The sequence below is a fragment of the Gobius niger genome (genome assembly GCF_951799975.1).
Source record: "Gobius niger genome assembly, chromosome: 11".
NCBI classification, from domain to species: Eukaryota; Metazoa; Chordata; class Actinopteri; order Gobiiformes; family Gobiidae; genus Gobius; species Gobius niger.
The window spans coordinates 17808900-17834661 of NC_136862.1; the positions used below are offsets into that span (position 1 = coordinate 17808900).

The 25762-nt window shown below is 40.5% G+C and overlaps 1 protein-coding gene across 3 annotated transcripts in view; it reads left to right on the forward strand.

Moving 5' to 3' along the window:
• zbtb20 (zinc finger and BTB domain containing 20) overlaps nt 1-24153 on the forward strand; it is a 30503-nt gene extending 6350 nt beyond the window's left edge. For all 3 annotated transcript variants that reach the window (XM_079565518.1, XM_079565520.1, XM_079565519.1), the window contains exons 2-4: nt 10486-10633; nt 11467-12951; nt 14772-24153. In XM_079565518.1, coding sequence (XP_079421644.1) covers nt 11487-12951; nt 14772-15304 — 1998 coding nt within the window. In that variant the 5' untranslated portion in view covers nt 10486-10633; nt 11467-11486 and the 3' untranslated portion in view covers nt 15305-24153. The remainder of the gene's footprint in view (nt 1-10485; nt 10634-11466; nt 12952-14771) is intronic.
• Nucleotides 24154-25762: the final 1609 nt, after the last annotated feature.

Genomic DNA, 25762 nt, shown 5'->3' on the forward strand with positions numbered 1-25762 from the left:
TAAAAATCGATTTGAAAATAGCTTCATTCTGAGGCTGGAAGTCATGATTAATTTGAGTTGGTGCATAATTTGTGGACCAACATGGAGTAGGCCAGCGTTGTTTTATCTGCACAGGCTGGTACAGTTCTTTATGACAGTTGGTACGTGTGAAAAAACACACAAGCATGTGTAACCTGTTCAACAACAAACAAATGTTGGAGCGGATTCTCAGTTTTATCCAACTCGCTCATCTTGTTCCTCTGATGAATGCCTTAAGCCTATAGTATTTAATCAGTCAGTGACACGTTTTTATGGCGCATTTATGTTAGATACAGTCCTTGGCTGAACCTATGGCAGGTGATGCTCGCCATGATGCGCTTTATTCACAGGCCTCTGCATGAATCTTGCGTGTAACAGATTTTATTTATATTTATCTCATGAATAGGTTAACTAACAGTAACACCAGGCATTTGGAAAACACACTTTTACGACCTTTGGCTGCGATGGCACTGCCTCAGCAAGCGCCTCCTGTTTATTCACTTATTTACTCCTCGTTTTCATTTCACCTCGTGCCGATCAGACAATAAGAGCCTCGCCAGAAACCCAATGCCGACAAGAAACTTAAAATTAAACTTTTATAAATATATTTTAAATAGCGCATGCACTTGGCTCAGAGCCGATAGCATTTGGTCAGTTCAGATTTACGCTGCTGTGACCTGGCCAAAACACACACCATGGTATTCTAGAATAATAACCAAGACACTCTTCAGTCTGTAAGATTCTGTGCACATCTGACACGTAGCAGTTTAAATGTAGCAATACAAGATTACCCAAACCGTTTCTTTTCACTGTATCCAGATCAGATCAGCTCATATTTCTGCGCAATGGTGGAAATATCTACACCTTATTTTCTTGACATGTCAGGTCAAATGTATAAAAAAAATGCCTTGTTATTTACACCAATGTTACAACGATAAGGCCACAGGTTTAGGTTACACTTTAACCGAGTCGTGTTCGTTCATGATTATGAATCACTAAATGCCAGAGTCCGTGCCACGCCTTTGCCAGATCACTTCACGAGCCAGATTCGACAATAACACGTTTCACCAAACGCAGAGCACATAAAGAAGAACTATGTGAGATATGTGACTAATGTGTGGTTAAGCAATAATAGAGTAGAAGGCATAAGACAGAAGCAGGAAGGATCTTTGTGAGTTTATCGCTAATTTTAATGAAAGATATCCTTATTATTTATAGTAGTAGTAGTAACAGTGGTTGTAGTAGTAGTAGCAGTAGCAATAGTAGTCAAGACATTGAGCCACAAATAGCCTTTACTTAAAATGTCCACTTATAGTTTAGCAAAGATGATTGGAAAATAACTTTTTGATGCTCACTATCGAATAAGAAAGTGGGCACGCTCCAGTTGGTTGATTAATGGCTTCCACGACAGAGCTTTTAATAAAAAAGTTGTAAAGAGAAACAAAGCACCGATTTAAAAAAAAAAAAGGAGAAAGGTGATGTTTACCTTAAAGGCAGAGATAATTAAGAAAAGGTTAAAGCTCCAAATTTGAGTCTGAGATAACACGTTTTGAGGTTGCATAGGTTATTCAGTCGTATGATTTGTTCATCAAAAGAAGAAGAGTTAGAGGAAAAAGTCACTGTTGTATTTGAGCTTTTAAAGAAACTACACCTGGACCAGCGACAGTAATAATCCGGTCAAACTTCAACAAAAAAAAGTTGACATACGCCTTTAAAACTATGATATTTGCATAAGTCGTACACACTATCTTCTGAATCGTTTTGTTTTCCCTGGGACGTTTCCAGACTGCATTCTTAAGTTCGCCGCTTCACTAAATAAATGTTGTTTCTGTCATAAACACACATTTTGTCGATGTCTGTCGCTTTTGCTGTAAACCAAACAGATTATGAACTTTATGTCGGAGAAACAAATTCTCTCCTTTTTTTTTTTTTGTCGGTGGAAGAGCCTGGAGAGAGATGTTTTGTCAGCACCGACATTGTGAGCTGTAATACCACATTGGCACATCATTTTAAAGAGGATGAAATCTCGAATATTTGGCCGGGCTTGTGAAATAGCTGGTTTACTTAACAACTTGCGACACAGCGCTGTATATGGATAAACGGGTCCAATCTGGGCATATGGCACTCGCTCTCAAATGGATTAGGACAAAAGGCTTTAGTTTGTGCCAGCTTCAGACCAAGTGACGGTGACCATTACTTGTGTTTTGGACTTCTTGGCAAATGTATAGGCCCTTGTGTTACAGCGTGTCAGCAGGACTCTTTTAGATGGTGTCAAATGAGCTCGACACATACTGTATATAATCTCCATTTACTACACAACAGCTTGCGGGACTATTAATACAGCCAAAAAAAACCTAAAACAACTTTGAATATTTATTTTTAGTCACATGGGCTTAATACCGTTTTCACATATTGAGCACAATCTGTTGGAGTTAATTTACCTGGATAATGGCTCGGTTTCCCCTCTGCCCGCTGCGTATTGTGTTAAATACAAGTTTGAGAAAGAGCCTTCATTTAAGAAAAGAAAAGCTATTTCCTTTCGGTTTTCTGCAACTTTTTAACATGTGAGGAGTTTAAAATATTCAACTGAGGTCAATTTTAAATCTCGAGATTCAAAAAGGTGAAGGCAAAGCTCAGCAGGGGCTAAGAGGGCGAGCTTCCACTCGTGCCCCTTGGAGCGTAGTAAAAACAGAGTCGGTGTTTGCTACTGGTAATGCCAAGCACACAGTGTACCATTAGTGAATGTTCACCTTTGGGTGGGACCGACCTGAGCGCTTTACCGGCCTCACATCCGTGAAGTCAAACGAGGTCACGCTGGAGTATTCTTTTTGTTACGTTACTCTAAATGTGAAATAGTAATAATGAAGGAAAACTAATGGAGAATTTGAATTTGAAGGCAGCGACAGTACAGTATGTGCAAGTGGACCTAAAAATGAGTGTCCAATATATACAGTAATAATGCTCTTGTTTAGCCCAGAAGTCTTGCTGAAATGTGGCCACTTAATTGTACAGCCGACAGTCTGTAGTACAATGAAGCTTACAAGCCAAAGAAAAAATCCTTTTATTAAGAAATAAAAAGCCTATTGAATCCCGGATGTCTTTATCCTGCCTTAAACATTTTACACAACACATTGTTTGCATTCCGCCCATTGACATCTTACACAACTTCTTCTGCTGAGTTCCCCAAAAAAAAAACAGACTTACCGGATCTAACCTTTGCACATCTTTTTTCAAAATGTGGCTAAATACTGCACGTTTACTGCACTCGCACCAATAAAACCGCCAGTACAAAAGCTATTTCCGAATGGATCTAAACGGTTTCTATACTCGCGAGACATGTATCCAAAAGACCGCGCAGATGTGCTGTTAATACGCGTACGCTCATTAGTACGGTGCCCTCTCGTAATTCGGCACAAAGCATCCTTGTTCTGGTTTATCTCTCAAGGACACCAAGTCAGAAAACGCTATTCTTTTCCCGGAGATCCCGTCCTTAAAATATGTCCGCTAGATAAGTTAATTTCCCCCCCTTATGTGTACTGTATGTCGTCAATGTCCTTAATTTAAGATGAATAAAAAGTGCCACAAGGTGCTCTTTTTTGTGTGTGCACTTGGCAACAGGCCCTCCAATGTGGTGGAGAGGGGCGGTGTAATGTTGAGAGGCAGTTGCTGTGGACACTTGTGTCTAAATGATAACTCTCGAATGTAGCTTTATCTGCTTAGGGGGTTAGAGGTGTACCAGAGATCATATGAGTAGTCAGATGCTTGTATTCGGTCAAATGCTCATTAACAAAAGCACAGCGAGGGGCCCAATTGTACAGAGTCCTCCAAAGAAAAGGCTTTAGAAATAAGACACTATGTATGTCATTGGCAGTAAGTTCAGGGGTATTGTATAGAGCCGTGGAAAAATTACAAATTACAACAAGTAAGGAAAAGTTTTTTCTTTGTAATGAATTTCTGGAAAGGTCAGCAATGAGTCACAAAAACGAGAAAAAAAAAAAAAAGATAGAAAGAAGATTTGTGGCTTTGAAATTTCAATTAATAGAACAAGTAGGGTTTGCGTTCAGGTCTAGTTGAAGGGTTTTGCAGCAAATAGGAAGCGCATTTACCCCTGGACTCAATTCTTAATTAGCTAAGAGGTTTCTGGTCTTCTGGGTTCCTAAAAAAGAATTTGTGTAACAGTAAAAAGCAGTGAACATACAAAAGATATGAGTTCCTTCTTATTGAACCAATAAGCCTATAAAACCGGGTAAAGTCCTTGCATTACAGTATATTAAAGCTTCATAAAGTGTCAGTGTTCCTCATGATGTATAAACTGGTCACAATATCTTTATCGTTGCCAGACAGAACAAGCTCCTTGGCTGAGATTTCCGGTCGCGAAAGTGCTTCTTTTGGATTATTTTTTCGTGTGTGTACTTGTGTTGATACGGACTGAGTCTGAGAAGACTTTTGCACAAAGTACTGTACATTGGGAGTGAGTTGGTGCTATGTATAACGGCTGTGTGACACTTAATGACGAACTTGAACAAGCTGTTCTGTCAAAAAAAATGGTCGGATTGTCCCGTACTTGTGCCATAGCATTGTACCACTTATTGTTACTTGTTTGTTTGAGGAATTCATGCGAAAGCCGCACATCCTGCCGCCTCTCACTGTCTTGGAGTATCTTTGCACAGTCGCGATTGGCACCGGCGCAGTTCTTTAAGTGGTGCGAGTAGTTTAAATTTAGGAACTATTAGCAGCAGCAGTTGCTTTTGGGGACACGGAAATGCACGGTGGGTTATTTAGCGAGCGCGAGCCAAAGCAGTGGTCATAAGTTAACACCGGTGCTCTGTAAATGAGAGGGACAATGAGAGAAGGGAGGAAATACTTTAAAATAAAGTAGGAGGCCGTTTTTGGAGAGTTTGAACGGGCCTAATGTTTTGGGCCAAAGTAGCACATACATGTATAGAGGTACTTTGTAATAGACAGAGATAGAAGAGGGAATGGTGGTGTTACTTCACAAGTATTGTACTCAATGAGAGGTAAAAACTAATCCGCAAACATAGACTATAATCTAACCCAAGCGCAGCTGCTTTTAGTTGGACACAGATACTATCCCAAATGAAAAAAAAAGAATATTTACTGTGTTTATTTTAAAAACGTATGCCTGTCACGATAACATATTTGAAGTTCGATATATTGAGGCAGGAAAGTATCGCGATAAACGAGATTATTGCCTCTAACGATTCTAGATACTGTCAACTCTAAGGCATAAAATGTGTTCTAAAAGTGCATAATTACCTAAAATATCACACAGGATGCAATAAACATGAAATATAATGTAACTCACTTTGCTTCAGTTAGAAATCTAAGTTTTACAAAGAAAGAATAGGGGGAAATGCTAAGAAATGTACAGATGATAAATATCAATCCCAAAATTGTATAGCTTATTGAAGTCGTTATAGTATTTATCGTGACAGCCCTGTGATAACGTCATCAATAATGAATCATCAAAGGCTACAAAATCATTTAATCAGAGGGAGGCAAAACCACAAACAAAAAGGAAAAGGAACAGATCGATCGATACTCTAGGGTTTAAATTGTCTGTAGAAACTGAATTGAAAGATGAAAGTACCACATGTAGTCAAATATCACTTGCCAAAAGTAACATTTTGATTCAGATGCACAGCAAAGTCAAAGAGTGATTCACGAAATCTTACAAGTACATTTTGTTCAAAGCAGTGTAACTAGTTGCGCTCTACTTCGGAGTGCTACAGAATCCCATTGTAAGTGCTCGAAATGCTAAGACTCAAGTATCTACTGGGAGCCGGCGTTAGATCCTTGAAAGAGTTTTATTTAACTTGTTCAGAGTTCAGGAATACCTCGTTTTAAAGTCATTTTATAGGCAATTTACAAATGTCTTCCTTCCTTGTTTCACGACGGCAAAGAAGAAAGCTCGTGGTGGGGAAAAAGAAAAAAAATTCATCACACGCAAAGTGAAAATCTTGGCACTACTTGTCAACAGCCTACGTTTGCTTGTTGATGATTTTCAGCAACTGCCATGAAAGCAAATCAATTAAATCTGCCGTTCCGAGAGGGAGAGGAAGTCCTCCGCTGCTAACTGCTAACTGCGTGTGATACAGGTGCATTAGTTACATTACCTGTTAATTGCTTCACAACGTTATAGACGAGCGCCTTAAAACTCAACGTGCGATGTGACACCTCAAATAAGTTCGGATCCCGTCAACAGATTGTCATCGAGGCAGGTCCGCTCACAATATTTTACTTTGTACCCGCAGATGTGGAAACAAGCACCGAGGCAAATTACTCTTAACATTAATTCAGCCGGGAGTGTCACTTTTGTCAGATCTTCCGAAGCTATAGATTTCCAAAAGCGTAATAAATGATATCAGGACTCATAGCTTGAACCATACCATTAAAGCATCATTTCTGCTAGTTTATATGCTAATGCAATTGGCGCTAAATGGATGATTGAAATTAATAATTACAGCGTTGGACAGTGATCGTTAAGAGGCAGAGGTTTCAAACAAACTCATAAATTACCATGAATTAGGTGCTATACAAAACAGTGCGCGTCTTCATCACCATACTGTATGCACTGGCGTGGACTTGAGCTCGCGCCATTGCCCCGTGGCCTCTTTTGTCTCACATTCAAATCGAGCCCGGGCCCTTTCGGTATATGCCCGCTCTGTGCATTGTAAGCACTATTTGCATATTCAAGATGTATATTATTCACATGGCCGTTTCTTTCATAAGCACGGCCTCTTATGTGCCTTCTCAATCCCTTCCCCGACCCCCCCCCCCCCTTTATGTATACCCCCTTATAACCAACCCCCCCCCTCCTCCCTTAGAACACACTTGATCAACTGATGTTCTATCCGACGCGGCGTATTTCAGAAGCTTGTCACCTAATACATGTGTCTGATTAACCTGGAGTCTGCGTGCTGAAGTTGCTCTGCCCGTGTTTCCCCCCCGCACGTCTTCATTTTTCTCTCCTCCTCTTTTTTTTTTTTTTTTTTTGGTACAACACCCCCCCCCCCCACACACACACACACACACACACACACACACACACACACACACACACACACATCCACCGTCCCGTCCCCCCCTCCCCTCTCCCTCCCTCTACTCCTTAGACCCCTCCCTCACTGTCTTTGTTGTGGCGGCGGCAGCAGAGCATGCATTGCACTGGCGGTCTGAAGCATTGTGTCTGATTTCCAGCAGACAAACTGACCTCTGGGGATTTATTGACAGCGAACTCCACAGAGGCAGACACAGAGCAGGAGCGGGCGGGGGGGGGGGAGGGGGAGGAGAAAGGGAGGTGCGAGGAGGAGACAGGGGTGCAAGGCGGGAGGAGAGTGGGGGGGTGGGGGGGATTGTAGGGGGTGGAGGGGGCCAGACAGACAGACAGACAGAGAGACAGACAGACAGATGGGAGGTAAGATGGCGAAAGAGGTGATGAAACAGGAAGCAGGTAGAAAGAAAGAAAGGAAGAAAGGAAGGAAGGAAGGCACGGACAAGGGGATCAATACTGCGAAGGAAAACACACACCCTGAATGTAGTTTGATTTAGAAATTTGTTTTAGTTGGAGCAATAAGTGAAAGAAAATGGCCGCCTCTTACAAGGACCTAATTAATTTTGAAGGATCATCAGCCCCTTTAGTCCGAGGCAGGGTACAGGAGGGAGTGCGGGAGGGGGGAGGCAGACCCCTGGGCTGATTAGAATTCACTGCAGGTAGGCACTGGCTGCTGCTCACCCACTGTGTCACGGCGAAAATGGAATCACTGTTGGTGAGTGGCAGTCTGGGCCACCGAAGCCCGCTTGTCTTGGCCTGCTCTTTGTTGCCGATGCTCACCTCACGTTACCCCTCAGGCAGGTGCATTTCCACGGCTGTCGGCCCGGGACGCCACGCACAGCACATGTATGTCTGCATTGTCCCCGACGCTCGCTGTAAGGCCCAACGGCACCAGCCTCAATTACATCAGCCCTGCAGTAGCAGCGAAATAAGGAAAAGGTCAAATATTTGCCATGCCGGTGGATTCAAGCGTTTTGGCAAATGTGCCTCTGCTCGTCTGTCCTGTGCCCAATCAAAATGGGAAATTTCAACATTCTCATGACAAATATGTTTATTTCAAATGTATTCAGCCATATTGGGTTGAGAAGAGTTTTTTTTTTTTTTTTTTTACATTGAAGTTAGTTTAAAAGCCATGGTCTGGTGACGACGTGTGATAGAGTTTAGAAATGTCTTATTTTAGCTTTTGACCTGGTGCAGGGAATGTGATCTCCGTGCTAATGTGTTTGTCCCGAACCGTATGTGGATAATAGAAAAGTATTTTTCTAAAGAACGGCCCGTCTCATCGCTGCATGATCTGTCTTTGCACGCTTTCACTTGTCAGAACTGAATCATCATTTGTCATAAACACTAGAAGAAAACAAAAGCACTTTTAGCAATAAACGGGGAAACGTGGTCTGAAGACAAAACGCCAAGGACGAAAAAAGTATCACATCTCGCTGTCAGTTTCTTACAACATCCCGTTTCCTTTGACTGACACTCGAAAATTACTCTCCATAACTCCATGTATGTTATTAAAATGTTCCAGTCACGTTTTTGCAGCTGCATTAAAGAATAAAAGTGGAATGTGTAGCTATGGTTCGAGATTTTATTATTTCATTCAAATATATGCACTACAGTAGTCTTTTAAAAACACCATAGGTTTTCATCAATCGATTTTTCCCAACACTAATGTTCAACTGATTTAGAAATAAAATAGAAAATTCAAGCTTTGCTCTTTGCTCTTTTATCTCAGATATCATAACTACGTGCCCAGTTATATGATCTTAAGGGCAACTTATTAAACAACCACTAACTAAAACACAAATGTATAACTTTTTACTATAGTTGTATCAAGGGCACTTTATCCTAACCCTACCGGGATATTATTAGCAAGCTTATAGGCCTACTGTTTTAACTCGGAAACTCCAAAATGGTGGCTGCTTGGCCTGAACATTTGAGCTTATATAAACGCACTGGTTACATAAAGTGGTGTCTGGTGTCAGTACGTTTGAGTGAGTTTATTGTCAACAGACTCACCATACAACTGTGCAACTCAGCAGACAGTGCCTTTTGCCGTGGCATTGTTATTAGCCACGGAGTTAGAAAGTTAGAATGATTGTAAAAAGTCTTTCACAAAATCGAGGCCGTCAGAGTATTATACTTTCTTCTATATATTTTTTTTCCAGCCATTCCGGAGATAACTGTACATGTACAATCAAGGCTGCAACACATTGACAATCACGCTCAAAACACTCATTCTTTTCATTGCAACATGAATCCCCCCATTCAAAAAGAGTCTTGCACCAATCAACCGGATTTTGGCTGTGAATTCTTTCATGTGTGGCTTTTAAAACTTCGTCGAAAAAACCCTGGAGGTGCATTGATGTTACACAAGTGTTTACTTAGGTATGTTGCTTGACTAAGAAGTGCAGTATGCGGCAAGGCTTTGGTGCAGGTCTGGTCAAATCTTGTGGCGTGATTTGGCTGCTGCTTCTTCGTTAGTTGGGTGGCAACTGCAGGTGAGGCTGACCGATGGGGAAGTGATTTATTTTTTCTTTTCATTTCATTTCTACCTAAATAACGTATTCCCGTTCCCCTCTCTGAAGTTGTTTTACAGCGTTGATAGTTACTCTGCCGAAAGAAGGCCTTACCAGCAGCATGCGACTAATGAGAGTGGAATCGTTTGTGAATAGCACAAGGGCATTTTGCATGGCTTCTTCAGACAGCGTGACCTTAAATGATACCATGAGACTTTTAATGTGGTTTGCATCATTTTGTCCCCAGCTGCGAGGTCAAATTTTTCCCAATGTTTGGATGTGTGTAGTATAAAAAAGATTGTGCAAAGTCTCACCCAAATCAGCCCGTCACATGCCTAAATGTTGTTCAATGCTTTTCTTGTGTGTTCGAATCAATAGCTCGTGTGTTAAGAAATTGGACTCTTTCTATTATCGCTAAAACAAACTGTGCGCATACAAGTTTGGGGGAAAAAATGCTGCATCTCGGCGCACTTTCTTGTTTGCCAAAATTTGAAATCTGGTGTATGTGTTTTTTTTTTTCTTTTGTTTTTTTTCTTTCATGCAAAGTAATTTATTTAGGCGGGCGTGGTTTTACTGCCCATTCGCAGAGATAACCACAGATCTAAACCATAAAAAAAACAATCTTATTTCCACCCTTGCTTTGTAATTGGAGGTCATGTGTGCACGGGCCCGCCATTGGTCTGTGTGTAAAAAACTCCTCTTCTTCTCGCATCTGTTGCAGCGTGTTGCGGGGTAGATATCTGGTGCTACCGTGATCGGGTTCATTAAGGGAGTGGCAATAACATTGAGTCTGTGTGTGTGTGTGCTATTAAGATTTGTCTTTGTCTTTTTTTTTTTCCCTCTCCCTCTCTCTCCTCCCTCCAAACATCGTGGCAGAGCAACACATGATTTGGGCCGACTGGAGTGACAGCAGAGCGAACAGCGCCGGCCTCTGAGCAGTCGCCAACACCAGCAGCAAAACTGACGCCTGACCCGCACCTCCATCACCAGCCCCAACTCAGACCACTCACGACGGCTTCGGACTGTGAGTAACGCGGACTTCAACTTTTTTTTTTTTTTTTTACGCCGCAGACGTTCGTGGCATTTCAAGAAAAGCAATTGCAGTTCGATATAAGCGCACTTTTTTGTTTCGTGGCACTAGTCTCTTACCTTTGCAGCGGTGTTAAATGTGTTTTTGTAACACATCTGTTTACTTTGTCTATGGTATGGATCGTGAAACTACTTTGAATGGGTTACACGGGATTTCATCATATACAGAGTTTATAAATAGACTTTTTATGTTACTGTCACTGTGGAAACTAATGGTTACAAAATATTTTACACCACGGCACCCTGTTTTGAGGAGAACAAAAGCCTGTTTTATTTATCCCTCAAAACTGCTTTATTAAAAAGTTACGCCTCTTTACGTGCAAAGCAATACATTTCATACGAATCAAAAGTCAAGATAAGTTTCGTAAATGCGTACTTGACTTGCGGCGTAACGTATTTACCCGTTTGGTTCAAGACCAAGAATAAACATGTTGTAACTTCTGAGCACAGATCAGCCAGGTCACATCTCAGAGCTGTCTAATGGACAGTGAGCGCCATCATAGTGAACACATGGCTAACAAAAGAGGCCCATGTCCTGTGAGCCCAGTGCTCCATCTAATGGTGGAGTAGGGAACCACACAGGTGCAACCATGTGCCAGGACGAGTGAAAAACCAAAGGAGATTAGATTATGCACACTTGTTTAATGTACTTTATTTAGCATATTATTATAGACTCCAGCATCTTGAATGGCTATATTATAATTTTGTATTTATTTTAACTTTGCAAGACGCTCATTGTTCTCATTGGTGCGTGTCTTGCGATTGCAGGTGACCTCAGTTCCAAGGGGATGACCGAGCGCATTCATAACATCAATCTTCACAACTTCAGCAACTCTGTACTCGAGACCCTCAATGAGCAGCGCAACCGTGGGCACTTCTGTGACGTGACGGTTCGGATCCATGGAAGTATGCTGCGCGCTCACCGCTGTGTGCTGGCCGCTGGGAGCCCCTTTTTTCAAGACAAGCTGCTGCTGGGGTACAGCGACATCGAGATCCCCTCCGTGGTCTCGGTGCAGTCCATCCAGAAGCTGATAGACTTTATGTACAGTGGGATCCTGCGCGTGTCTCAGTCTGAGGCACTGCAGATCCTCACCGCTGCCAGCATCCTCCAGATCAAAACCGTCATCGATGAGTGCACACGCATCGTGTCCCAAAACGTGGGCCTGCCTGGGCCGGGCGGCTTCCCTGTCATCCCCGTTGACTCGGGACAGGACACCCCGCGTGGGACACCTGAGTCTGGCACCTCTGGACCGAGCAGTGATGCAGAGTCCAGCTATATACAAACATCATCACAGCAGAACATGGAGCGCACTCTCACCTCGCTGTACGGCTACACCAGTCTGTCTCAGAACGGTAAACAGGATCGCTCCCTCTACATCAGCCCCCTGACCACAAACTACGAGCACGCTCTGGGCCTTCAGAAGGATCATCAGACACAAGACCCGCCCTGGATCAACCGGCTGCAGGAGCGCTCACAACAGGTGGACCGCTTCTCTGAGTCCACCCACTGTCGTAAACAGTCCAGACCCATCCGAGTGCAGATCAAGCAGGAGGATGTGGACGAGTACAGCTGCTATGAGCCCCTGTCCGAGTGCCAGGAGGATGGGGACCACACGGCAGAGAGTGAATCCAAAGGAGAGAGCTTTGACTCCGGGGTGAGCTCCACTCTGAGTAATGAGCCGGAGGCCACAGATCAGCAGTCCTTCATGTCAGGCTTCAACCGAGAGGGGGTGGGCGAATCCCAGCATTCAGAAAGTGCTTCTGTGCAAATAGAGGTCAATGACTCGTCCCCAGAACAGGCCCAGGACATGGAGGATGCAGATATGTCCCACAGCACTAATGACAGTCACATGATGCAACCCCTGCAGAATTCTGTCATGTCCCACCCACTGTCAAGTGCCCCACACTACACTACTCACACCAGCAACCTGAGGATGCCGCTCAGTGTGCCCAGCAATCACCAAGTCATGGGTGCTGGCAGCACCTTCTTGCCTACTCTCTTCCCTACTCAGTCACCCAGCAACAGCAAGCCTTTCCTATACCTGCCCGGTCAGCCGCAGCCCCCGTTTGTGGCAGTGCCGCCTCCTGCCATGCCTTCATTCCCAAATCCTCTGCCCATCCCGCAATCGCCAGTGCAGCAGCAGGCAGCAGCCGGACTGACTCAGGGGGAGAAGAAGCCCTACGAATGCACTCTGTGCAGTAAGACCTTTACTGCCAAACAGAACTACGTCAAACACATGTTTGTCCACACTGGTGAGTCTGAGTCTGAAAATATGTAACTTTTTCACTTTACGCACTATAATGTTTAACATTGTTTAGTACCTTGTACAAAACAATGGTAAACTGTCCAAATGACGTATAGCTTGCTGCTCATAGTTGTCTCTTATGTATTTCATTATTTTAGTAAGAAGTAGGAACTCCCCCTTGTTCTCTGTATGAAAGAGTTAATTAAATATTCTTATTAATTAGAAACAGCAAAGAGAAACTTTGAGAGGCGCGATAACACTCCTCATAACATGTCTCAGGTGGCAGATCAAATTTCAAACCTGTGCCACAAGTCATTACTTCTTTCAAACTTGATTTTGGATGGTTGCGTTCACACTACAAGGTGAAAGCATGGTGAAAATGGTTTAATCAAAAAAGCTCTAAATATGTAAATAATGGCTGAGAAATTAATTTTCACTTCACATGTATGTTTAAAATTTCAATGTTATAATTGATTAACTTTTATCAATATGGCACTTTTAAAAAGGGCGTTTCAGGCGTAAATATACAAACTGTTTTTTTTTTTATATTAAAATGATTTCCCTCCGATATTAGAGCTGGAGAGATACCTTGAGAGAGAATCATTTAGATACAACGCACGGAAATCAGTGCCTTTTCAAAGAGCCACGTTTATCTAAAACAATACAAATCCCTTCACACAATTCTGTGAGGCAAAGTCACTGAGCATTTGCTTTTTGGTCTAAAGCGATATCCACCAGTTCGTCACGTTGATCTGGTGAGAACAAGCTTGTGCCGTAAAGGAGCAGTGGCAACAGACCACAATTACTGAAACCAGGTTGTTTTTTATCGATAGCAGATAGATATTGAGGATTTATTTTATTTTGCCTTTTTTGCAGCATTCCTATTTTGCTAAAACAGAATGTGTCTCTTCACAACGACTGCTTGATTTGGTTTAGAATTAGATATAACTCGCACCTAATAAATGTAGAATAACAACATAATACATTGAAAAATATGTATATCTTTATATTGATCTTGAAAACAGGCAAGAGTTCACCCAAAAATCAAAGAACTAGATTAGATTAATGAGGAGCACAGTTTGCTCCAAGAATCACATGCAAGTGTTATTTTCACATATTAAGTTAATGGCACAGACAGACTGTGTGAGAAATTAATGATGCAGCACTCGCCATGTGGTTACAGTAAAAGCATCAAGCTATTCTCTTTTTTAATAAAAAAAAAAGAAAGATTTTTTTACTTAACAATGACTACATTTAGTCTTCAAGAGAAGGAGAAACACTTCTTTAGCACGGGACTTAACAGATCTGCTGGTGTAACAAGATGACACAGGTTTAAATAATTCTAGCCCGAGGTGAGCTCCTCCGATGGCAAAGTAACACGTCTGGCTGCAGGCTCGGTGTTACTGCTAAAGTTTACAGTTAAAGCTGTTACGTCGTTTATGTGGCGCCAACATCACTGGCAGGACTCCAGTCGCTTTACCATTCGCCTTGAACCAAATCTCTACTGGCTGCAACACATATGTCTCACTTTGATCATTATGATAACACACCTGTGTTCTCACTCGCACCTTTGTTTCCAAATGCAAAGTAGAACAACAGCCTAGTGCTCCAGGTTTGGACGTGAGCAGGGGAGAGGCTCATACACTTGTCTTTTATTGCTCTCATTTACATGATCCGTGTAAAGACGCAACATTTACAAGGGTATTATACTTAACTTAAAGCGCAGAGGGCAGTGAATGTAGAGATGTGACAAATGCACTTTAGGTCCTAATTGTCCCATTGCAGTCTCCTCTATTCGGCCTTAATGCTGTCCTTGTTTACCTCCAGGTGAGAAGCCTCATCAGTGCAGCATCTGTTGGCGCTCGTTCTCCCTGAAGGATTACTTAATCAAACACATGGTGACACACACAGGGGTGCGCGCCTACCAGTGCAGCATCTGCAACAAGCGCTTCACCCAGAAGAGCTCGCTCAACGTGCACATGCGGCTGCACCGTGGAGAGAAGTCCTACGAATGCTACATCTGTAAAAAGAAGTTCTCCCACAAGACGCTGCTGGAGCGTCATATGGCGCTGCACTGCGCTGGGGGCTCAGTGATGGGTATGCCGGATACCGGCATCACGTCCGGCCCTGTGTCCATCCCCATGCCCATGGCAGTGCCCGAGCCCGGGGCAGGCGTGGTGGCCTTGGCCATGCCTGTGGGCGGAGGGGCGGGCGTGGGTGCCGTCGGGACGGGTGTGGGTGTCGCTGCTGAGGCCAGCTGCCAAGAAGGGACCACCTATGTGTGCTCCGTCTGCCCTGCCAAGTTCGAGCAAATTGACAACTTCAATGACCACATGCGAAAGCATGTCCCTGATGGATAAGTACAAAAAGATAAACTCTTTCAAAAAAGAATGACAAATAAATGGCACTAGATTTTCTTTTTTCTTTTTTTTTTTGATGTATGAAGAATAATGAGTATAGACACTGGCACATTAAGTTTCCCAAAAACTTTTTGTTTTCTCTTATTCTAAAAGAAAAAAATGATGGTGGCCTTAAGGCTTAGTAGTTTGATATTGATCTACTGGATGGATCCGAACTACAGGCCTCTAAATGTATGCTTTCCTAAATAGTGATTTATGTGTTGAACACTACCGAAAGGCCTAGAGTGATCACAGACACGCAGACACACTGTAGTGTAGGTGAGTGTGCGTGTGCCCAGCCCTGTGTGTGTGTGTGTGTGTGTGAGCGCTGCCTGAAGTCAAACTCACGGCAGACAAACCCATACTGACCAGTTTGGAAACTCTCTGTGTCCAAGCTTACTGTGGTACCATTTACAACAACAATAAGCAGAATTGTGGGTGGAGTTATTATTCCCTCTAAAAATACTGACAGTCACAAGATTGCCTTCTTCTGTCAAATAAAATGAGAGTAGTTAATTTGACACTGGTTTTAATGTATTCCCATGTTATTAAGGGATTCTAATGCAATTGTTCAACAGTATCAACCAGTCATCTTACTGAAGTGTCTCATCCTATCAGAGCGAGCATCACTTCTGTTAATAATTGTTCTCCATGCATCTAATGCTTTTGTACTAAATTGAGGTGTGAGGATGAGACGGTATTTGAGCAAAAATATTTTTTCTGAAGTTTGAAGTTGAAGTCACTGCATACACTGCCACTAATATCTTTAAAGACTGTTAAGGCTAGTGGACCTCTTCCATTTTAGAACGAGAACAAGGCCTTTTACATCCACAGTTATGGCAGGCTCAAATATGCGATTCTCCTTCATAACTGCTGCTCTTCACTTGCACCTGACTGTTACGGGATGTGGATAGAAATCAAAAATGGTTTCTTTGGACTAAGCTCCATTGTTTTGATTTGATAATCTAATGATATAGAATAGGTGGGGATAGGCTACTTGTTGATTCAAATGGTGTTAAAGAGGGACGACTTCAATTTGAATCAAATTTGAATTGAAAATAAATACCACCGTGATCCTGGCGTCGCTGTGTAACCTGTTCATTACGATCGCAAAGCCATTTTAGCAGCTGGCAGCTAATTGCGCCTGATGGATTGGCTCTCCCTGAGGCTCAAATGGCCTGCGACGCTGTGAGAGGAATTAGAGGCGCGAAGGAAAACAAGTAGCTTTGTTTCTGAAATACCACATGGTGTAGACATTAGACAGTAGTATACATTCCTGTTTTCTACAGCCTAGATACAGCATGTGCAGAGTAGACTGGACATTAATGTGTTCATGCATCACTACATCTGACGCTTTGTGATAATCATTTTGTATCGTCTCTTCAGTTAGGACACACACAAACACACACATGCAACTGCAGACTGAAGGAGTAGCTCGAAAGTGGGAGCAAACTCTCTCAGCTGTGTTGTTTAACAGCATACGGTGGTCTGGAAAAGACTGCTGTAGTGTCAGAAAAAAGTGCTACTTTGCACATTTTCTTTAAATGCCTGTGATTAATATTTTATTATTTTCTTGAAATGGGCGTATTCAATTTTCAAAAGAACAAAAAAACCTTTTTCAATCTTTGACAAGTGGACTGCATTATTTTCTTGCATATACGTTGCACTGCTTAAACCAATAAGTGCACTACTGTTAACAGAGATATAATTATAGAAAATATTTTTTTCATTCGACATTGGTTGTAGACTTCTTCATACGTACTTCAATACTTCTTGGCTTTAGTTAGAGCTTGCAGTTACCATATATTCTGTTATTAGGCAAGCATTTGATTTTACTCTGTCAATGTGCTCATCAACGTCTGGATTCATTTTTAATGGCATCACTTCCCTATAACACTTTTTATATTTGCAGAAGTAGATTTTCTTTTGAGAACATCCAATCCAAACAACAGTTAGTAATGCTATGCGAGTCTAGTGGCCGGAGTTAATGATGATGATATAAATAATACTTAAACTATGTGTGTGTGCGTGTAACATACAGTAACTGTGTCCTAGACCACTGTAGTGTGTGGGAGGAATGCAGCTTCTTCGGTATCTGTCCCTTTGTGCACAGTCCTTAGTGTTAGTGTGAGTGTCTGTGTGTCGTCAGCCTAATCAAACTGTTGATAAGTGGTGAATATGAACTGTAGGGCTTCCTTTGCAATATGCAGCACAGGTACTATGAGAAGCAGCTCTTCTTCGGGCTCATAGACGGCCTGTGACACTTCTGAGGTCCTGCCTTGTTGACCAACTGCTACTATAGACTGTAAATGTGTGAGAGAAACAGCGGGGAGGTCCACGGGATAAAAAAAGTAGCACATTATTGAACATTTGATTGGGCCTGTCCTCTCTGGTCTGCATATATACCTAAAAAAAAGTGTATGGTTCTTGTTGTAGCTGTTGCCAGGACGGTGATATTGCTGCATGCTAGTAGTAGTGCTATATTTGTCTCTACACAGCACGTGGAGGGTGAATCTCTTGCCTTAACAGACAATGCACTAAATAGATTATACTATAAGCAACTGCCGAAATCTCTCTCCAACAGTATTGCCACATGTTTTTCTGGCACACAGCTCATTGAAGTTGTCTGTTTCGAGTTTAACACTGCCAAAATCATCTATCAGAAAAAAAAAAAAATAACAACAACAACGCAAAGGCAGAGAATTTTTCACTGTATGTTATCTAGCATTCCTACATGACACCGTAACTTTTTTCGCATATTATTTTTGTGTGAACACATATATCAAAAATGCACTATTGACTGTAGCTATAGTTCAACCAGCTTTGTTGTATCATTGGTCTAAATACAGTAGTAGTTAAGTAGCTCAACGTCGGTTTTTATGATTTCTCAACTTCACTACTATCAATTGTTCCTTTTAGACTTTTTTTTTTTTTCTCTCCTTTTTGTGTCACAATATCAAAAGTAGCCAATTTGACCCGGATAAGCGTTAATAACTTGTCCGCTGTCGTGTTGTATCATAGTGGTGTTTTTTGATAGCAGAGCGGGCTTTTGAAATATAGGGGGAAGAAACTCTTGTCTAGTGTCATAACTATGTGCTATAGCAACAAAAAAAAAAAAGAAATCCCAGGCCTTCTCCAGAAATCCTTTTTTGGTATCACACTCTCCATATGATATGATATTCCTTCTCCTTCAGCTACTCGTGGTAGTCATTCTCTTTTTACACGTTGCAAAAAAAAAAAATCGGTCAAAAGACAAAAAAAAAAAAACATCCAGAAAATACTCGTGCTTCTTCTTGTTGTTAGGTTGATGAAAAATAGTTTATGTTTGCAAACTGTACCATATTTTTCCAGAACAAAGTACTTATGAGTCGTAGATAATAGCCTTGAGCTTGCAGCTGTTTGTAATGTGTCTCCCAATATATTACTGTTCTGTTTATCTTAGCGTAGAAACACAGGGTCTACAATACAATGTTGTCCTGCTTGCCGTATGTTCAATTCATATAATTTTATCCGCTTTTTATTTTATTTCTGGTGATAATAGTGGTGTTGTTTATACATAGCTTCACGCGACTGGATAGTAATATTTTCACAGTGTACTATAATATATGCATATACATAACAAACAAGGAAATAACAAAAAAAAAAATCAGTAAAAAGGGTTAAGGGGCATGTTTAGAACATTTTATTTTGAAAAAAGAAAACGTCCGTCAATACCTGTCTGTCTGCATATACACCTTTTACTTTGAAATACAGTTCACTGCATCTTTGTCCTTCTACAATACTACGCATTATAGTGAATACAAATATATATTTAAGTCATGGTGTCCACACAGAGAAAGATTACAGATAGTTTGAGAGTATACAATACCTTTTGGGATATAGGGAATATGCCTATCAAGTGCCTATCAGTACATATTACAGCAACTATAACAGAGGATTCATAGTTTTTCTCTCCTACATTGCACAGCTATACAGATACAGAAAGTACTATTTATGCTACTATACTGCAAACCTGCTGGTCGTGATCCCCAGAGAACCCTTTAAAATGTCCAGATGTTTTATCCATACAACTTTATGTCTATACTGTACATGCTGGAGGGTTTTCAAAGTCTTGTTATTGCTTTGCTCGCTTGCCACTTACAAATACTTGCCTCAGTCCAAGCCGCAAACAAGCCATATACTGTAATGTACTGTATCTGCGAGGGGGCAAAAGGTCAGTGGTGCTTTACGACCACCAGAGGGAGCCAGACATCCCCTAGCCTCACACACACAGCCACATACACACACACACACACACACACACTGCCTGGCAAAAAACCTGGTGTATTTTTGGGAATGAACATTTCCAAGTTTGCATGGCAACAAGTGATGTCAGCGGCTCCACTGGTTCCTACTGTAACGGGAGGGTTTTTCTGCTTCGGTAACAGCTTTTTGATTGGTCCGCGAGTGACCCATTGACCTTTGTAGTAAACCTCTCAAAACATGCAAGCCACTGCCCTCCCTCCCTCCCAACACATTCATACATTTTCAGATGATCGACAGCTTTTTTTTTTTTCTTCCACCCCTCATTTTTCCCCTCCCTTATGGAATTTGTAAGAGGCAAGCTCAGAGCAATAAAAAAAAAAGTCATTATTATTTTTTCCCTCCCGAAATTATTTGGAAGACATTTTGGCGAGAGATAAAGGAACGCCACAGAAATTTTTTGTGCAAGGAGGGATTTAAGTGATTGGTTTACTGGGACTTGAAAACACGGTACTGGCTGGGAGAATATGGTGGAGAAATGGCCACACAATTTAGGCAGTTTCTAAAATGAGTGAGATAAAAAGCTTTGCGATTGGCTTATTAAAACATCCCCCGTGGACCAATTACTAGAGCCGCTTCTTTCACCTTCTCCATCCACTGTTCTCTGCCAAATTTATTTTTAATTAAAACAATAGCGAACGGGGAGGAGAAAAAAAAAACAAAAAAAACATTCAAATTATTTCTGAGGAAAAAAGAAAAAAAGTGCAATGAATTTTTTCGACTTTAAAAATCCTCCACTTTTCATACTTTCAACCAATAGGAGAAAAGAGCTATGATTTACAAAGACACACACTTCTGTCATTTTATTTCATTTAGAACTAATAGAATACATTGAAAATATAGGCAAGGTGATATAGCTAGTCCCTTTCATCCGACACTATACTTAACAATATAGCATCAATAGCCACATCACTCCACACAGCCAGATTGTAGTTCTCAATGAGCTTTACGCAGCTATCTAAGCTATAACATAACATAGTCTATGATTTAGTACAATGCTTTCTCAAAACATGCAGTTCTTACTATTTGCTGGTAACTTCTCTGCAGTCACGTCTATACAACCTTTTTTTTTTCCTCTCTCTCTCTCTCTCTCTCTGCTATTTTATGGCTTTTTGTTCGATCTTTGAGGTGTACTTAAGTAATTCAAGATCACACCTACACTAGTCTGTCATTGTTGCCGTCTTCTCAGCTCAGTCCCCGCTCTCTGTATTGTAACACACACACACACAAAAAAAAGAAGGAAAAAAAAAGAAAAGAAACACTTGCATTCCTGTCTAGAACATTCCAGCTTCTTGTCTGGTGTTTTCACTTTCCAAAATTTGAAAAGAAGAAAGGAAAAAGAAAAAAGCAGATTTTTTTCCAGCATTAAATGGTAGATCTTTTGTGGGAAGGTGGTTGTAAGAAAGAAAGAAAGAAAGAAAGAAGGAAAAAAAAAAAAAAGCGTGCATTGCCATGTACATAGTTTACAATGCAGTGGGGAAGTGGGGTTTTCATCTCCCATCAGAGGGGTCTTCCGGGCTGAGCTCTGGGTCGGACTGGTTTTCCTTGGTGCTGCTGTACAGGCCCTCTTGTCTCCCTCCGTGGCGAGCGCACACATCAGAGCAGCCGGAGTGAATGGGGCCATAGTAACGAGTAAGACGGTGGACAAAAAAAAAAAAGTGTTTCAGACAATGTTTTTTTTATTTTTTTTTATTTTTTTTGCTCCCAAACCAAAGAAGGTGCAGATGTTTTAAGTTTTCTGGAGGACAGTTTTGTTCTTGTTGTGATCAGGCTTGACGCTTCAGTTTGTTGAGTTTTTTTTCTTCTTCTTCTTCGCGCAGGGTGCTTGTCAGAGTCTATCTATGCTTTTGTCACTTGATCACTTATTGGTTGTTTATAGTTTTTGTGATCGTGCGATTACTTGCCTGTTGTAGACCAAAATAGATTTTTATAAGACATGCAACAAAAATAGAAAATTAATCGGACAGCAAAAAAAAAAAAAAGACGTGTTGCATTGTTCCAGGAAAAATGAGGTTACATTGGTTGAATTTTCTGCACACCTAGCACACATCTAGTGTTGACTCCTGCTCCCTTATAGTTTGTCAAATATTTCTTTCATTTTTTTTTTGTAGATTCCCCTTTTGACTTTGTTTAGTCGTATGCATTTAACCATTTATATACTTGAGATGGACCAAGATTTTAAGTTTGCACATTTTTGTAGGTTGCTTCTGAAGCCAAAAAAAGAACGAATCATACAAAAACCTTTTAGTCTCAGAAATTTTAAAAAATAAATGAGACTAAACTCCGATCAAAAGCATTAATCAGTGCCAGCCACCATTACCACCCGCTTACAGTTTATTTTACAAAACCAAACGCCGGAAAAATTACACTACAATGTGGTCCAAATGTGTTCATCTATTTTTGTAAAAGCAGCACAATACTGCAAAGTGAATGTAAATTGTTTTGGCAGAATTTGACAATATTTCTAATGTTGATCTGAATAGGTGAATCTGCTGTATATTTGTATCCTTAAATGCTCAGAAATAGGACATGAAATCACATTGGACAATGTTGGTCCCTCTTGTAGGTTGTTGTCAAGCTTATTGCTGCCATATCTTGTTTGTAGATGCTTTTGTAAAGAGAAAAAAAAAAATGCACTTGAGTTAAATTGTGAGATGTGTATATTTTGTTAGGTTTTTTTCTTTTTCTTTTTTTTTTTTCTTATGTTAGCTCGCTATTTTAATTACTATTACCCAGGCAAAAAGACATCCTTTTTCATAACTCGGCGGAAGTGGAGCTGTTGTAGTCACGGTTTAGTTCTAACATCACAACTAAGCAAACCCTGAAATATATGCTGCAGTAACGTGTTTTCAGTTTGTTTTTTGAATAATTTATGCTCCAAGTTGCTTTGTATTTTATTATTATATTATATTATTGTTATGAGACAAGCTTGTTTGAAATGTATTGACTGCTGTTTTTGAAAAATGTGCAAGGAACGTTTTGTAATGTAATTTGTCAAACACTGGACAGGAGGGAGATTTGACAACATTTTCCACGTAGAGAGATGTTTTTTGAATGGACAAAACTGCACACAAAAAAAAGCATGGTCGCTCTAACACCAGTCTGTAGATGGATGACAATGTGGATTTTTATTTTGTTTGTGCTGGTTAATTACATTTAGGGGTTGCGCATAATAGGGAATATTTATTAGGTCTTTTTTCCTTCCAAATTGTTGCATATTATGATCATTTTTGTACTGATATAAGGGATACCACTTGACAGCAATCCACTGATCCCAATCATCTGGTTGTTGCTATTGGAAAAAAAAGAAAAGTATTTTTTTGCATCAACCACCACTTCTCAAACCCGAAAAGAGATTTGCACTAGACTTATTTTGGTCTTCTTTCTTCAAAAAGCAATATAATTCACTGATATCATCCAACCGTTGTCTGCCCACAGTGGGAATGCTGAGTAAATGGTGATTATTATTTTTATTTTGTAATGAAAGGTACAGAATTGGTTTTTTGAAATGCACATTTGTGTGTTACTGTACGTAGCAGTTTATTTTTGGTATTATCCAGCACTTATCCCTTGAGTAATAGTGTCCAAAAATTTATTAAGGGGCATTACGCAAACAAAAAAAAACCTGTTGTTTCCTCCTTGTGATTGTTGGACAAATCAAGCCGCTCTTGTTAATCAGAAAGACATGGGGATGCATGAGGGAAGATTCCCATTCGTCACTCTTCTGTCTTTATCACACATGCCGCCATTTTCCATCTATCAGCAAACATACTGTACGTAACTCCACCAAAAACCAAAAGACAAACCAGCTGCCCACTCTCATACACACCTGTCCATTTGTCCGAAATGCTTTAAAAAGGCAAACAATAAAACTCATTTAAGGAGAGAGAAAAAAAACTACAAAACGAAATGCACCTTTCTCTCATCGCCATCACTTGAGAATCTGTTCCATCCATTTTTTAATGAGGTCACTCAACACCGTCACGCTTGACTTTCTGTCATTGGTGTAAATTTTTACAATAATTCAGTGAAATTTCACCATTATCTGGATGTAGTAGCTTTCCTGTTTTCACCGCTTTGTGGTGTTGTTGAAAGATGTTGCGGTTTGTCTAAATATGTTGCGTGTTAGAGGAAGCATAAGTATGTGCCTTCTTGTAATCTCCTTGGTGAGCTTGTAATTATTGAGAAGCTGAAGCCAGCCAATTGTGTTTGCACTAAAAACCAAATTGCTTTTCGTGATGTGGACTATTTAAGCAAGCTTGTTGCGTCACTTTAACCGTACAGTATGCATGAGGGTGAATTGGTAAGTTTTAGGGCTAGAGCTCTCATCTGTTGACCTGTAAACCAGTGCAGCTTAGAGGATCTTGTGAATATATCTTGGCTTAGTTCTGCATTCAGTTTTCAATTCCATCTCCTTATCAAGTTTGTCACAATTTCTACAGTAAAAAAAAAAAAACAATAAAAATTTTGAAAAAAAATGTTAAAAAATGATAGACATACCATGATTACATACAAAACAGCTTTTACTTTCACATGTCACAGTTAGGAGTAACTCGTGCAGGAGATAGTCACGCTCTCATCCATGAAATTGCATGTATACGAGGTCGCCTCAAGACAATTGGTCAAACTGTTGTTTTTAAATCTTGTATGTATCACCTATTTTGTTGACAATAAAAAAAAAACACGACATGCTATGAGTCTTTCAAATGCACCTTATTCATGTCGTCCATGTGAGAAAAGAGGCTGGCATTGTAATATCTCTGATTTAGCACCTTACTACCCAGCATGTTTCACTGATGCCAGTTTAGCTCTTCTTCCATACAATATGATTTCCAAAATAGTCCGACACATATTTGTGAAGTTGTTTCATGGGATGTGCCAAAGTTTGGAGGCGATCTCCTGAGTGTTTTCTGCTTTTCATTTTCTCTTTCCTCCTTGTTCAGTTATAGCAATGGTATGTCAACACTTTCCTATAACAGTGTGTGGAATCAATTTATCTCAGCAAACAGTATCATTACTTGCCATTTTACAATAAGCCCTGTATTTCACATATATTTACCAGTGATGTGTATTTGTTATTATAAAGAAAATAGCCGTAAAGCTTCATTATGTTACATAATATTGTGACTTTTTTCGAAAAACTGTGAAGACTTATCTTGCATATACTTTATACAGAAGTATTAAGCCTTAATACAAAAGACTAAAAAAAGTGTGGAAGAATAAACTGATTGTTGCTAAGTAAGGATGATTTTTGTAAATGTTACCAGCACTTTTTTTGTAATTTTCACTCTCTGAGGTATTGTACAAGTTCAAGCTGTTTGTGAAGTTTGATTATGAAGGAATAAAAACTAGTACTTTCCTGTACTTCACAGAAGGTCTGGCGTCTCTTATTTCAGGGTTTTGCATTGTAAAAAGCAAGGACTCGTGTGTAGAGGACAGAAAGGTTTACTGATAACCAGTCAGCCCTTATGCTATTTTACAATTAAATATTGTTCAGATTTTTATATATTAAACTTTATTAGCTTCAACACATTTTAATTTGGCCATAGTCTGAAATAAACCTACTCCTCATTCAGAATATCCAGATGGGGGTATTAATATACTTTTGATACTTTTACTGCATTATGTATTTGTTGCAGACTAAGGATTTTATAATGTTGGGGGGAAAAAATAAAATTTGAGTGAATAGGTTGCAGAAAATTAAAGAGGCTTTGTGAAAATCCGCATCAAGGCTATAATGGATTCTCATTTGACTTTCATATGATCCATAAAAAAGGTCCTTTGACATTGACGCATTTGCCACGCCTCATATCGTGAGCTTTGTAAACTTCTGACACTACGGCCCTGAGTGACAGTGCACCCAATGGGCGCTGCTCGCGGAGTAAATCGTACTACAGCTACTACAGTACGCAATCACGAGCACCTTATAAGGAAACACGGAAGTTCAAGAGTTATGTGCATGACATGAGCGCCGCCTGCTGTACAACTTAGTTTCTGCAGGTCATGGCGCGTCCATTTTTTTTTTTAGTCCTTCGAACTGTAACGTGCAAAATACTTTATACTCCACTTAAAAGTAATTTACTACATTAAACAGCTCTTAAAAATGACAGTGACCGA